The following is a 14,904-nucleotide window of genomic DNA, read 5'->3' as shown; positions in this document are numbered from 1 at the left end:
GCAAACCTTGTCATTTGTGTCTGTCAGTCAGAAATAAGGGGTTTTCATATGCTGTGTGTGTGTGTGCACACCTGGGTTTGTTACCTAGTGGGGACTCTGGTACAAACAGGGCCTTATCAGGACCTTGAGTCCTCATGTGGCCCAAAGACCATCTTGATGCAACATTTCTGAGTTCCTGGTTAAAATCATGTTTGAGTTTGAGCTTGAGTTTAGGTTAAGATTAGGTTTGGGTATTAAAACTGCATGGGAAAAGGAGTCAAACATGGTCTTAACAGCAGAAGAATGATTAAATGTATGTAAAATACAATCCAGCACTTCCAGCTCTGGCCAGTGGAGAGAATTTGCATGGAAGAATATTATCAGATTTTTCATTACTCCAAGAAGCAAGTTTAGACAGAGCGGCAGGCCAGAAACTGGATATTGTTGGAGACTTTGTCACAACCCATCAGCTGATCACTTTCATATATTTTGGAGCTGCCCATCAATCCAACCATACTGGCTAGAGATAGTAAAAGAAATAAAAGCAATACTGGGTTTTGAAATTGAAGACAATTTCAGTCCTATATATTTAGGTAATATTTCACCTTCTCTTAATGCTCATGACAAATACCTTCTTAAAATACTGCTTGTATCTTGTAAAAAAACAATCACTAAGAAATGGCTCAATAAAGAACCACCAACGAAAGGAGAGTGGATTTCAGTTGTTAAAGAAATATGTGATATGGAAAAGCTCACCTTTTCTCTGAGACATTGTATAGATGCATATCAAAGAAACTGGTGTAAATGGTTTAAATATATGAATATGGACACAACATAAAACTGATGCTACATATATTTTATTTTATTTTCTTGCTCCTTTAAAGTAACCCCTGACATGACATTGTACTCAGAATGTGTAAAACGTAGCGTATTAACCTTGACCTGTGACCTGTATGTTCTGTTTTACTAAAACAAAATAAACATAAAGTATAAAAAAAAAAAAAAGATTAGGTTTGGGATTAGTATTATTCTGCCCACTTGAAGAGAAGTCAGTGGAATGTCCTAATGTGTGTGTGGCTGTGCTAAGGTGTGTGTGGCTATTGTTAATCATGAAGCAGGTTCAGCTTTAAATACCAGACCTGCGTCTGCCAGGTCACTTGTTAACCTGACGCGTCGCTCAGGTGCCTGATGAAGAAACAAAGTCGATGGAAACGTCACATGCAGTTTTTTTCTTCCTGTATTTACACATTTTGCTCCGCTGGTCAGTATTGATTCTCCATCATTTCACAGATAATATAAATAATAAAATTAAAAGATATTTCAAACTGTAAGAACAACGAGAAAGAGTCGAATCATCAGTGGACACAGAAAAGAAATGTAATAAACCACTTCTGTGCGCTAAATATTTTATTAGAATTTGGTGTATTTACAACTTGCAGGAGCTCATTTACAGACGGGGTTTCATTGTAAATTACCCTGAAAGAAAAAGCTAAGATCCGGATACATACATACTCTAGATATTACTGATACACAGCTCTGCGTTGTGCTGGTGCGTTCCTCCCAACGGCATCTCAGCTGGTTCTGTTGTCCAGATGACAGTACAAGTACATGGACACGATCATGGCGGCGATCTAAGAGCAGAAGATCAAACACGTGATGTCACAGTAGCCAGGAAACATTTCTGGAGCTCAACTCACCGACTGACAAGGCAAAATACGTGATTTGGCTGACGTATTGATCAGATTTACTCGCTAAACTGGACACGTAATTATAATATTAATATTAAAAATAACAGTGTTTTCAGCCTCTACTGCTGCTGAGAGATGATGAGAGACATCAGTCGTTACTGCAGAGAACATTTCTGACTGATTCGTCTTTGCTGGTTTACCATCGGCTGAGTTTGTGGTGCGACATTTAGCCTCCCCTCCTGTAGTTTTTCCTCAGGTGCTAATAGGCTAACTTGCATGTTGGGAGCCAAAGATTTCAAATCTCACTGAGTAGAATTGTTCAGCTCCTGGTCAAATTACGTCATTAGTCAATCTGTCAGTGCGTGTTTATATTTTATGTGTGATTTCATCTAATAATCCACCCCAGAGGCCACGTGATTATTAGAGAAATATTCCTGACACTTCTAAAACAAGCTTCCAGTTTACGTTCTTGAATTCTTCTCGGTAGGACGTAGAGGAGGAACCATGTCTCCATACCTCCAGGACAGATATCCCCGCGGCGATGCCTCCCACGATGTTGGCGTGCTCTTTGAGGGCCTCCAGGATGTGTTCGAAACAGCCCTGAGAACCAGGAGTTGGAATATCAGCATCAGGTATCAGTGCAGTTGAGTCCAGAGGCAGCGACCATCAGTAGCACCTCACAGCAAACTCCCACTAACGTGATGCAAGTGAAGGCAGCGAAAGCCAACAGAGCATCGTCATGTTAACGTCTCCGGGCATCAAGTTAAACGCTTTGTTTTAGTGATGCGTTGAGCATGTGGTGTTCAACAAGCAGCAGACATCAACTCTGGGTCAAAACTGGGAAACTGCCACTACAACAGAGGAGTGAATTATGAAGTACTTGCTTGTCCAGATACTACAAACTACCTCAAAGTCGTCTCAGAAGCGTGTATAGATGGTCACCTGGACGTGGCTGCGCTCTGCTTCTTCAGGGCTGCAGGGGGCGATGTTGGTCCAGCAGCAACTCGGCGGCAGGCTGCCTCCATTCTCTTTCTCAAACTCTGAGTCCACAAAGTCCGTGTAGTTGGTGAAACCACAGCACTTCAGCTGGAACGCAGGAAAACCCACACCATCAACGCTCAATTCTGTGAGCAAAATCAACCCAAGCTGCCTTCCCTCTGGTGAGGACACAACAGTGATCAAGTGTTTATCCAGCTAAATCGTTGTGAAGGTACTGGTAAATAACCTTTCAACCGTGATACGTTATAAACAAGTTTAAATTTAAATTCTACACAGTAGAAATGTTTTTTTTTTGTAGTATTCTATTAAAACTGCACACAATGTCACTCAAACCAGTGAAAGTAACTAGAAGTTTTGCTTGTAAACTTGTTTTGGCTGTGAGAGCACAAACCTCGGTCATGGTGGCGTTCCAGATCTTGGTGACCACGGGATTATTGCCGTACTCGTTTTGTAGAGCCGGAGTGGCCCAGGCTTTGAGGATCCCCTCAGCCTGATGACAACACACGTGACACACACATGCTGTTAGAACGTGTCTCATGTCAAGGACACACACACAAATACACCGATGAGTTACGACAGTACCAAACGTTTATAAGTGAACCAAAAAATGTTCTGGATGTGTAAATTCAGCCTGAGCAGTCCCACCGAACTAGAGCGTCCAGGTTTCTTTCATCCCAAGAAAGTCCTGAAATAAACAGAACGTGTGACCTGCTGACAAGGAACATCGATTCATTAACAACAATCTGATTCACGTAAAGATCCACCAGGAAGTGCTCGTGTCAGGTTAGGATCGCTCCATGTGATTGTGGTGATTGAACCAGTAAATCAGCTCTGGTGAACAGAAGTTGATGATCTTCCAGGTTCAGTTCATCAAGATCATCTTCACTGATGAACCCTCTGATGATGCTGGAACCCTGGATGGTACGGTTAGCAGTGCTAAGCTAACGTTAGCCTATGAAGGAGCTACACCAGGGTCACATGACTTCAGGGTCACCACCACAAAGCTTCAGACTTCTTCTGTTTTCCCCCTGATGACCTTTAATGACCTCCACGACCTCTACAGTCTTGTTATTAGCGGACCTCAGGTTGCTATGGGTAATTTGTAGTTTTCCTGATTAGCGACGCTCTTCATGATCGTCCCTCTGTCAACATCTCCAACTGAGCAGCAGGCTATCCATAGTGGTGGGAGGGCTGTCATTGTAGGAGCTGCATTCTAGAGATTTGACAAAGTCCAACTATGTCCCACTGATACACACACACACACACACATTGGAAATAAAACACTGCATCTGATTTCCCGGGCAGGAGAGGTAATTCTCCGGGAGTCACCTATTCATCAGAAATTAAATAAATCTTCTCCCGCACAAAGCACCTGGGAAATAAACAGCCCAGCACCTGATAGAACCCAGAATAAATCAAAACCAGGCCGAGGTGTTAGCTCGTCCTCTCCCTCCATCCTCTCCCTCCGTCCTCTCACTCCATCCTCTTATCCCATCCTCTTCCTCGACCCTTTATGATGCTAAATGGTGACATTTACATATATATTGATGCTCCTGATGGCCTCGGCCTGGACACGTTTGCTCTGATATTCCTGTTTATCCAAAAGAATAAAGGCAGCAGTCTTTTGTTGTTGAGGAATTCCTTCACTCACACACACACGTGCGCGCACGCACACACACACACACACACACACACACACACACACACACACACACACACACAGGTTAGCATCCCCCCTCCACCAGGTCTGTTTTTTCCATTTTGATTAATAATCCCATCGCGTACAGTCACACAAAGACCCATTTGATGAAGTGTGTGTGTATGTGTGTGTGTTTTCTTCTACTGTATGTGTCTGCCTACAAGTGTGTGTGTGTGCGTGTGTGTGTGTACATTGGGAGGGTGGTGTGGGGGGTGCCTGAGGGGATGCTGGGATACATGCCACAATTAAAAGTGCCCCCCAAGAAGCTGGAGAGCGGCTGAGATCAGAGAGGGTTATTACCAGCCGGCTAATTCATCAATGTCACTCGGGGCCGCGCCTCGCCACATCCCGTTAAACACACACACACACACACACTGATACAGGGCAATACAAACTCACACACACGGTGAACAGGCAGTACAAAGCCTGAGCTGACACACACACACACACACACACACGCACACACACACACAGTGCAGCGATAACACATCTATCGATACAGGATTGAACAGGTACTCCTGGTGATGAACATCTTCTGCTTCATGTCTTATTGATCTCTGGAATAATTATTGATACTTTGTTACGAGACTCGTCAGCAGCTAATTGCTCTTAAGAGGCAAAACAAGACGCGAAAGGCTCATTATGACATGCAGGGGAACCTGCTGAGGACGTGGAAGGCCGGAGGACACACACGGTTGTTTCTGGGTCGCTGAGACACGTCCGCGCCAGTGGGACCCGTGACCACACGCTGCCATACGGGAGAATAAAGCCAGCGAACGAGAGACTCTCTCCCGCTGAGCCTTCAGACTTCAGGTGCAACCCTCCGTTAATGTGACATCCCTCTGCCCAGCAGGGGGATGTCAGACCTCATCCTGTTGTGATCCACGTTGTTGCCCAGAGGACTGAGGTGGACACGGCTTCTCATCCTGGTGCTAGTAGCTCCTTAGCCTCTTAGCTCGGGATCTTCCATGAGAATCAGCAACTCAAGGATGTTTCCTGCATGAGATTAATTTGCTGAGGTTAAACCCCAGTTCTCAGGTGTGTTTTCTGTTGCTGCCTGTGACGCCTTGCTCACTACACGTGTATCGATGGGTGCAGCGTTAAAGCAATTAATTGGAGCTAATCAGCTTCAATTGCTCACCGAAAGTGATCCTTCCTCCTGCCGATGATGAGAAATTAAAGCCAACAGTGATCAGTATTGGATGGTGTTTTTAGAATTCATTCCTTTAGTGAACACGAGTGGCGGCGTGATCTATTAAATGTCACATCACATCTATTTCTTTAATGCGTGGTGGAGTCCATATCAGTGGCGGTAATGAATCCCCTCCCCGGTCACTTCCCCACCCCTGGCAGGAGGAAGAACAACCGTGACCGCAGGCGGCCTCTCATAATGCCCGCCGGAGTCGCTTATTAAATCTCCGTTATTTCGACCACCTGAAGGTTATTGGCTCTTTGGTTAGATGAGCTGCGGACGCGCGGAGGCCCACAGGCAGATTTATGATGCGGATAAGTTGAAGACAATAGATCGGAGCTTTATTTATCGTTTCCCATCATTGTCTCGGCGTCTGTCTCTTACTTATATATATGCATATTAGATGTATGCATTGCCCATATTCATTACCCTGCTCCTGTTTTGTTTACTGGGTCTTATCAGCGCAGGAGATGGACAGCTGCTCTCACACTCATATCCGTCATGGAGATGATCATGTCCTCCGTGTTTGAACAGATGATGCTGCGACTAACAAACGGCGCCTCAGATTGACTCAGAATCATATCTGGGATCTCCTTAAAGGAGACAAACCTCTGAGTTATAGCTCGCATTTCCCTGAGCTCTGGACAATAGCTCAGATCCCTCTCTCTCCTGCTCTCTCTCTCTCGCTCTCTCTCTAGCTCTCTTGCTCTGGCTCGCTCGCCCGCTGGTGGTGTCTCACTTCCCACTTCCTCCGCTCGCCTCGCTCGGCTCCGCGCTCTCAAATGACAGGTGAGAGATGGGATAGATTTATATCAGGAGGACGGCGGCTCCTCCAAGGACACGCAACACAGGAACACAGCCGTTCAGCTTCTTTGTGTGAGAGAACCTGCAATCGGGACTAAGGAAACCTTCATCATCATCAGCATCATCACCATCACTAACATGAGCAGAGGAAGCGCCTCCTTATTGGCCAATTTTATAGAGTCCACCGCAGAAGAGTTGACCAGTTGAAGTAGCAACCCTGTGAGGGCGACGCACCAGTCAGCAGGTTGCGTCTGCTCCTGGGGAAGCCTCCCAGGAGTGACTACATTACCCACAATCCTCAAGTCCGTCAGATTGGTGGAGTGCGCTGACACTTACTGTCGGGCATTTTAAGTTTCCCGCCATCGTTTGAAAGGAATCTGCTTGCAAAAGAAGATTTCACCATCTTACCAGAAACGTGGAATATTTGGACGATGCGTTATTGTGACGTCATAACCACCAGGTGGAGCTATGACTCATCAGAGAGCTGACCATGTGACTCCAGTTACTACAATTTCCTGTTCTAGGGTCAGATATCAAACATGGCCACCTCCTCGCCACGGTAACCTCTCAGTCTTCACAGTAACATGTCACCAGGTTCTAAAGGAGGTTCGACCACGTATAAAATGATCTGGTCCACCAGGAGCAGAACATTAAAGTGTGACCATGTAACTTCCTGTTGCCACCAGGTGGCGCTGTGACTCCTCTGACCTAAATGTAACGGGTTCCTCCTTGGCTCAGGCTCCTCCCCCTCCAGTCTGCAGCTATGAATGAACTATGAGCGTCACACACTGCTCTTGGTGTAAAGTCTTTCAGCCGCATGTTAGCAACCACCATTTTAAAGAAAAATAAACACTTCAATATTCACCAGGGATGTGTTCACTGACATGTTTACTGATGTGTTTACTGACATGTTTACTGACGTGTTTTATATGGTAGAACAAAACTATAAATTATCAAAGGCCTTTGAATTGTAGGCGAGGGAAAATTCAACAATGCTAACTTTCATCAGTTTAAAGCTGCTCTGTTACCTCAAATAGATGCCTGTAATTACAACTAAACTAAACTAACTGCTGTACATCTCGAGACCACAAGAGATTAGCTGAGACTAGTCGAGACAAACTGAGATTAGTTGAGACAAACTGAAACTGGTTGAGATTAGCTGAGATTAGCTGAGACAAACTGAAACTGGCTGAGATTAGCTGAGATTTGCTGAGATAAATTGAGACAAACTGAAACTGGCTGAGACTAGCTGAGACAAACTGAAACTGTCTGAGATTAGCTGAGACTAGCTGAGACAAACTGAAACTGTCTGAGATTAGCTGAGACTAGCTGAGACAAACTGAAACTGGCTGAGATTAGTTGAGACTTGCTGAGATAAATTGAGACAAACTGAAACTGGCTGAGATTAGCTGAGACTAGCTGAGATTAGCTGAGACAAACTGAAACTGGCTGAGATTATCTGAGACTAGCTGAGATTAGCTGAGACAAACTGAAACTAGTTGAGATTAGCTGAGACTAGCTGAGATTAGCTGAGACAAACTGAAACTGGTTGAGATTAGCTGAGACTAGCTGAGATTAGCTGAGACAAACTGAAACTGGTTGAGATTAGCTGAGACTAGCTGAGATTATCTGAGACAAACTGAAACTGGTTGAGATTAGCTGAGACTAGCTGAGATTAGCTGAGACAAACTGAAACTGGTTGAGATTAGCTGAGACTAGCTGAGATTAGCTGAGACAAACTGAAACTGGTTGAGATTAGCTGAGACTAGCTGAGATTAGCTGAGACAAACTGAAACTGGTTGAGATTATCTGAGACTAGCCCGCTTACCCCAGTTGAATAGAAATCTCCACTCTCCACTTTCTTTATCAGGATCCCAGTGCTCACTAGCCTCCTTTCACATAGCTCATTTGAAATCCTTGTAATTATTATATGTGCCACTAAATGGAAATGGACCGTGTGTGTGTGTGTGTGTGTGTATGTGTGTGTGTGAGAGAGAGAGAGAGAGAGAGAGAGAGAGAGAGAGAGAGCGAGGGAGACACATATGTAAATAGGCTGTTTTGCATATAAAATGCTTTAGCTTCAATATTCCAGAGTAATAAATTGCTCAAAGTGAGAGACAGCGCACACAGCCGCCGGCGATCCCAGAGTCATTAAGTAGCCGAATGTAGTGAAGCGGACATAAAGCCAGTAATTCAATGATGGCTGCTGCGATGATGGAGAATTTACATGGAGATAAAATCGGGTGTGGGGGGCGGGGGGGGGGGGGGGAGTCAGGAGGATGAGAGGACGGAGGGAGTCAATTAAAAATGGAGGAAGAGGTGAAGTGGAGAACTTACGAATGAAGAGTAGGCCAGAGCCACGACGGCAGCTGCCACTTCAGCGATGAAGATGATGAGGATGATGGAGAAGAACTGCAAGAGAGGAAGGAAGTCGTGATAGTAACAGTTTAACCTCACGGGTTCAAAGGTCAACGCACCAGACAGGTGGACTCGTGATTCAGCTGCTTGTTAACTTGGCCTGAACCTTAAAATGTTTAGAAATATTAAAATACCAAAACCAGAATTTAACACTTTAATTGTAGCGCAGGAGCAATCCTGTCCAAGCAGCGTCACCTCTGGGAGACTGAAACAATCACAGTTATCAGTTAGTGGATAGATCGAGTATTGATTATTAGCTAAATGATGCTTTTACTCCCACTCAGATCAGTTTCATCGGACTGGTGGAGTTTGATGGATCAGATCATCGCTTCAAGTTTCTGGTTTGACAGAAAACGGTACCTCCTGCAGGTGTGGAATGTAAAAAAAGTATTTTTACTTAAGTACAATGTTGCAGTGTCTGTACCTTAGTTGAATGTTTGCATTCCGAGGTACAGTCATAGCTTCCTGGACACCTGATTGATCATCATGATGTCATCAGACCCCGTGGATAGACGACTATTTAGCCTAACTAGTGCTTACTACACCATGTTAAGAGCACAAAAGTAATCTATTACTTCTGTCTTCTGTCCTCTCGTCAGAGTCCTGTTGAACCACAGCGTCATCCCTTCAGGACAACGTAGACATGTTGGCGAATCTACAGGCGAAACGAGACTCGCTGCAACGGACTGAGAGGTCGTTAATCCCTCCGTTAATGGGAGTGACATTCACCGCTGGAGCGGCAGACGAGGAGGGAGGTGGCGGTGTTGAGGAGCCGGAGTGCGTTTATTTTTATCAGACTTGGGACCGGGGAGACGAGGAGTGTTGGCAGGGGAACTGCCTCTGACTTCTTTGGGGCTCACTTGGGCCAAACATTGATCGATATGGAGGACCATGCATTGTGCTAAGCTAACTAGCGTCTAACTGGGTCTCTAGACCTGAAGAGAGTTGACATGTTCCTTTAAATAAAAGCACAGCACACACAGGTGGGGTCTGATGCACCTACTGTGAGCAGCAGACACTTGCTCTCCTTGTGGGCCCCACAGCAGCCCAGGAGCCCCAGCAGCACCAGGACCGCCCCGATGGCGATGCAAAAGAAGCCCACGTTGACGAACTGCATGCCCTGACTGGAGAAGGGTCCCAGGAGCTGGAGGAAGGAGCCGCCGTCCACGCTCACCCAGATCCCCATGGCCAGCAGGGTCAGGCCGCCGAGCTGCGGGAGGATCCAAGAGCACCAGGAACATACATGAGGGCGCCGGTCCAGAGCACACGCAGCTGCTGAGACCGCAACGACCAGTAAAACACCAATCTAGTGTTGGCTGGCAGTCGTTCCGACGGGGTCAAGTCAACAGCTCTCGAGGGGGTAATTGGTTTGGGAAATGAGAGGCCATCTTACATCACTAACCCCTCCCGCCTCCCGGTGACTCCATGACACCTCAATATCCTTCCCTCCCTTCCCAGAGCCGCCGCCTCAGGCTTCCCATTATGAATCGAGGCCAAGCAGCAACTTGGCCCCTTTTTACCCCTCTAAATGAAATGACTGGCCTCTTCCATGACTGCCTTTATCTCGCCACTCGTGTCGCACCAGCATAACGGGCGGGCCAGAAATCCATTTAGGGGTCCTCCTGCGCTGGTGGATAAATCCAGCCGAGCTGAGGGATTAAGGAGTGGAGGAGACGCGCTTCCCATCCTCTCCGGTCGGAAGTGTTTCAGCTTTGCTGCTCAGAATTACTGAAACATGGAGGGGGTGCAGATATTACAGTGCTGTTAGTTTCTACGCATTGATTAACCTTTGAAACTCTAACACACTCACACACACACACACACACACACACACACACACACACACACACACACACGCACACGCACTCACGCACACGCACTCACACACATCAACAGTGTGTGTGTGTGTGTTTCCACTCACAGTAAACAGCGTCAGAAAATTAGAAAAATGCAGAATGGAAAATTTGAGTCAACTTAACTCCCGCCTGAAACGAAGGTGGCGTGGCAGGAAATGGAATGACCATTTGAAAATGGAGTTTGATTCAACTTCCTGTCTGGAAGCCCTGGGGAGGTTCGTATCCACTCAAACTGGAGGAACCTGCTGCCAACAAAGGAATTCATGTTTCACGTTACAGCCTGGAAATCACCTGATCTCTCGCTGTCGTCCCCGCTATCTCTCCCTCCTCACCCCTCCGCTCCTGACCTCCTCTTCCTCCTATTATCCTCCTCCTCCTCCTCCTCCCTTCGCCCTCAGCTCCTCGTACAGAGTGATTTCTTCTTCATCTCTTCTACAGAAACCATGTTTGAAACCTGATATTGTCTGTCAGGCTCCATCAGAGTCGGAGCAGTCAGGGGCCCCAGCGCTCGCCATCGGACCCGCGAAGCTCCACGTCTCCTGTCAGGAGCTGACGTCTCCCACATGGGAATCGGCCCCTCCCTTTCTGTGCTTTGTCTATTTTTGACTCTCCCCACCTTTCACCGGGGGCTCTCTATCCCCGTCTCCTCAGCCCTCTCCCTGCCTTCATTGCAGCGAGCGCTAAATGAGATACGACAACCATATTCCAATCTAAGTCAGTGTCTGCCGCCATCATCCCTCGGCAGGTGTAATTACACCTGGCACGCTTTAAGAACGGCTGATTCCGGTGATGCTGGATGTGAAGGGGGGGTTGAACACCCTCACGGCAAAAGGACTCCAGAAAATTAGGTTTTAAAAGTATGGAAGGGGAAGAAGAGGCAGCGTCAGCCTGTAGATGGGAAATGCAGCTGATTAGGGTCAGGGGGTTGAATAGGGGCCAAGGCCTCCGGGGGGTACAGATATAGAACTGGTCTATCCAGGCCAGGTGAAATGGAATTGGTTCTCTTTGCAAGAGACATGGGTTGAGTGTAAAACCCATAATCCTGGGTCGAGCAGACAAAGTGATTAAGTCCCGGCCGCCGACCTTGGAGCTGAACGTACAGCGCGATGACGGTTCTGACATCACCGCTCAGCTGAGTTAGCAGCAGCTCGTGTTTCCTTTGGACTGGAAATCACTTCGAACAGAGAGAACAATCGATATGAGCAAGTATTGCGCCTTTTTACAAAAAAGTTCTGGGGTTCAAAAGTTTTCTGGTGACCGTCTGAAGTCACCTGACCGAGTCTGATCGTTTCTCATCGTCGGGTGTTCAAGTTCTAACGTGCATTCACAACAGTAACCTCAGGAACATCTGTTGGTGAACGTGGCAACAATCAATAATCAATGTCATCAATTGAGGCAGCTGGAGTTCTTTCATCGTTTGCTTTGGGTTGTTTGTCCGTACGACCTTTTTTATTTCATCAGCGCATCATCGCTGGAACGCCTCAAGGGAATCCTGGAAAGTCTAATTCAAATGTGGCTCAAATGTCCACTGAGACACAAGGATGGCCTGAAAACTGCTGAGGTCAAAGGTCAGGGTTATTGTGACACAGGGTCATTGACTGAAGAGTTTTTTCATTTTATTTAACCTTTATTTGTACAGGTGATCTCCAATCCGACACTCCTCTGAGAAAGTCATGACGGTGCAACACTGAACTTGGAAAGCAGCTGAAGGGACCAAAAAACAAAAAAAACACGTGTTCTGCAGTAAATGGGCGTCTTTATGACCTGGAGAGAGTCGTTTCATCCTTCTGCTCGGCCGGCTCACATTTCTAAAGGACGTGCTGGTAATCAGAGTGACTTTCAGAGCCGCTGCGCCACATTTCTCCTGCAGCAGCAGCGATCAGGCAGGAAATGGGAGGAAAATGATGACGTACGCTTGCAGGTTCATCTGTGACAGTCCAGGTGGGCTCCGTTCGGCGGGAGAAATCCAGCTTACCCACGCCAAAGTTTCTCTCCATTTCACAAGCCACATTAGTTAACGACATTAAGCCAGAGATGTCGGAGCTGTTGAAGTTAATGAGATGAAAACTGCTCCGGCGGAGGAGAAGGTGCGAGGCTGAGGTCTGCTGGCTCCCTGAGCCGAGGTGCTGAGCGCTGAAGGGAGCCGCGAAATGATTTTTGACATTTTGTGTTGAAAGCTTTTGTTTGTCTTTGCTTTTAAGACTTCTCATGTACAGATCCATAAAGGACCCCCCCCCCCCCATATATCCATATATGTGTGCAATCACAGTGTACTCACGAAGATAAGCAAGTTGAACAAGACCATCATCAATTTGACGAATGTGAAGCAGCCCATTTTAATCTGTAATAAAAAAGGAGAAGATGAATCGTAGCATTTCCTCTTTCATCAGCCGAGACCTTCTATCTCACATGAGCACACACACACACACACACACACACACACACACACACACACACACACACACACACACACACAATTACATCCAGCCCACGTCCCTGTGAAATTACACAGCTGACAACGAAGCTTAATGATAACACAGCTGTGAGAAACAATAAAGATGTGTGTTAATGTGAGCGAGTGGCGCTCGCGCGGTTCCTCCAGGCTCACATCTCACCGTTGAGTGTTTTATTCATCCAGAGTCGAGCAAATCTGCTTCAGATCAAATAAAACGGCAAGAAGACGCGGGTCTCTTCAGCTCAGGTGTTGACGGGAGAGCAGACAGGTGCAGGTGTGTCAAGGTCTGGTTGTCAGTGAAGGGAGAGCCTACGGTCCCGAGACTGACTGGTGGGGCGGCGGTGGTCTGGGTGTGGTCTCAGGGATCCCGGTGACAGCAGGTGGCTGTTGTTCCTGGACAGGTAGACGGAGGTGGAGCGGCTCAGGTGGCAGCTCTAACCCTGCAGGTGCACAGCGACACAGATTTACAACGCCGGATCAACTTTGTTTGGATTTGAGGTGAGAAGGGACGCTGTCTTCAGTTTCTCAGCCACAATGGAGCTGTCAGACTGAGGGAGGGCGAAACGCTCAGGGCCTCTGAAGGAGTTTCATCAACACCTGCGTTTGCTCCCTGAGAGCTGCGAGCCAGAGCTGACGTGAAACAAGCGGAGGTGTGGACCGCTGCACCCCCTTGCGTGGGGCGGTGTCATGTGACATTGGCTCCATCTGGCTTACTTCCTGTAACCACCAGGTGGCACTATGACTTCAACTCTGCTTGTAGGTGTCTTCAAGACTCATCAAAGATGGTACGAAATGATCTGGTGAATCCACAAGAATTATATTTCCTGTTGCCACCAGGGGGCGCTACTAGCTGAATTCAGCACCACTTTTGTGGACAGATTGAACAGCACTGGAACCACAGAGCAGCAGCAGTCGGCTCCGTCTTGTAAGCTCCAAATATGGGCAGGCCCCCCCCCACACACACACACACACACGTTGTTGAGGGTCAGCTCATCGCTGCCTGTGGCTTTAATCAAGACCAGCGTGGGGAGGTACTGGGAGTGCTGGTGGAGGCGGGAGCCCCCCAGTGTTCAAACAGAACCGTGTATCTCGGTCCCTACAGGCTGTATTCCTCATTTGCAGCATATTACTGTTTTTCACTTCGTCCAAATTGGCAACAACAACAACAACAGAAAAACATCAATCAACTTTTGTTTTGGCTTCCTTGTCGAGCTCGTCGGGCTCCGGCGGCGTGAGCGGCGGGTTCATGTTACAGCGCCGCCGCCGTAGTTCTAATGTGCACAAGATCTCCTGTTGTCAAGCAAAGTTTCATGATTTCCAGCTCACGAGCATCTAAAACAATAACAAACCATCAGCGTTCTCGCCCTTTGGGTTTTGAACCCTAATTACTGCACTCAACATTAAATGTGAGAACTTGATTACACAGAAGTTTTATAACTTGAGTGTCTGTTTATGATCAGCCATTAAAGGAATGATGTCTGAAAGGCGCCTCATAGTTAAAACAACGGCAGCTCACTGGGATGGAACATAAAACGCAACCTTTATTACTAATTAGAGCTCATAAAAACAGCATCACTGCTGTAAAAATCAAACCACGCTGCAGCACTTTGCACCCGTCACTCTGTTTGCGTTCAGCTGCATGTTTGGCTGCTGCTCTCTTTTGTTTGTCCCTTCCTTCATTGTTCCTCAGGCTCCTGTCGTCGTCCATCCTCACCACTAGAGGGAAGTAGCGATCCGCAGCCTTGTTTTTGTCCCGCTGAAGGAATGTGCTCTTTGTCCTTGAAAAACAAGTGAACTCTCCCTCTGAAGGGTCT

The 14,904-nt window shown here is 47.0% G+C and overlaps 1 protein-coding gene across 1 annotated transcript; it reads right to left on the bottom strand.

Moving 5' to 3' along the window:
- Window positions 1-1,467: 1,467 nt before the first annotated feature.
- Window positions 1,468-12,970, bottom strand: tspan1 (tetraspanin 1). Its single transcript, XM_086225467.1, has 7 exons — window positions 12,914-12,970; window positions 9,783-9,989; window positions 8,699-8,773; window positions 3,058-3,156; window positions 2,610-2,753; window positions 2,184-2,267; window positions 1,468-1,610 (listed from the first exon to the last, which is right to left on the bottom strand). The coding sequence occupies exons 1-7, from the start codon at window positions 12,968-12,970 to the stop codon at window positions 1,551-1,553; spliced, it is 726 nt and encodes a 241-aa protein (XP_086081593.1). The 3' UTR covers window positions 1,468-1,550.
- Between the last annotated feature and the right edge of the window lie 1,934 nt (window positions 12,971-14,904).

Source organism: Aulostomus chinensis, chromosome 14 (assembly GCF_037954235.1).
Source record: "Aulostomus chinensis isolate RoL2024-O1b breed Wild chromosome 14, RoL_Achi_v1.0, whole genome shotgun sequence".
NCBI lineage: Eukaryota > Metazoa > Chordata > Actinopteri > Syngnathiformes > Aulostomidae > Aulostomus > Aulostomus chinensis.
Note: the sequence above shows the minus strand (reverse complement) of the source record. Positions and strands in the feature narration are given on the sequence as shown.

Excerpts from the sequence above, each read along its gene's own strand:
- tspan1 (XM_086225467.1), bottom strand. The coding sequence starts at position 12,970 with ATGGGCTGCTTCACATTCGTCAAATTGATGATGGTCTTGTTCAACTTG. Across the intron at positions 2,268-2,609 it reads CAGAGCGCAGCCACGTCCAG|GGCTGTTTCGAACACATCCT; the intron begins GTGACCATCTAT and ends CCTGGTTCTCAG. Across the intron at positions 1,611-2,183 it reads CGGGGATATCTGTCCTGGAG|ATCGCCGCCATGATCGTGTC; the intron begins GTATGGAGACAT and ends TTCTGCTCTTAG.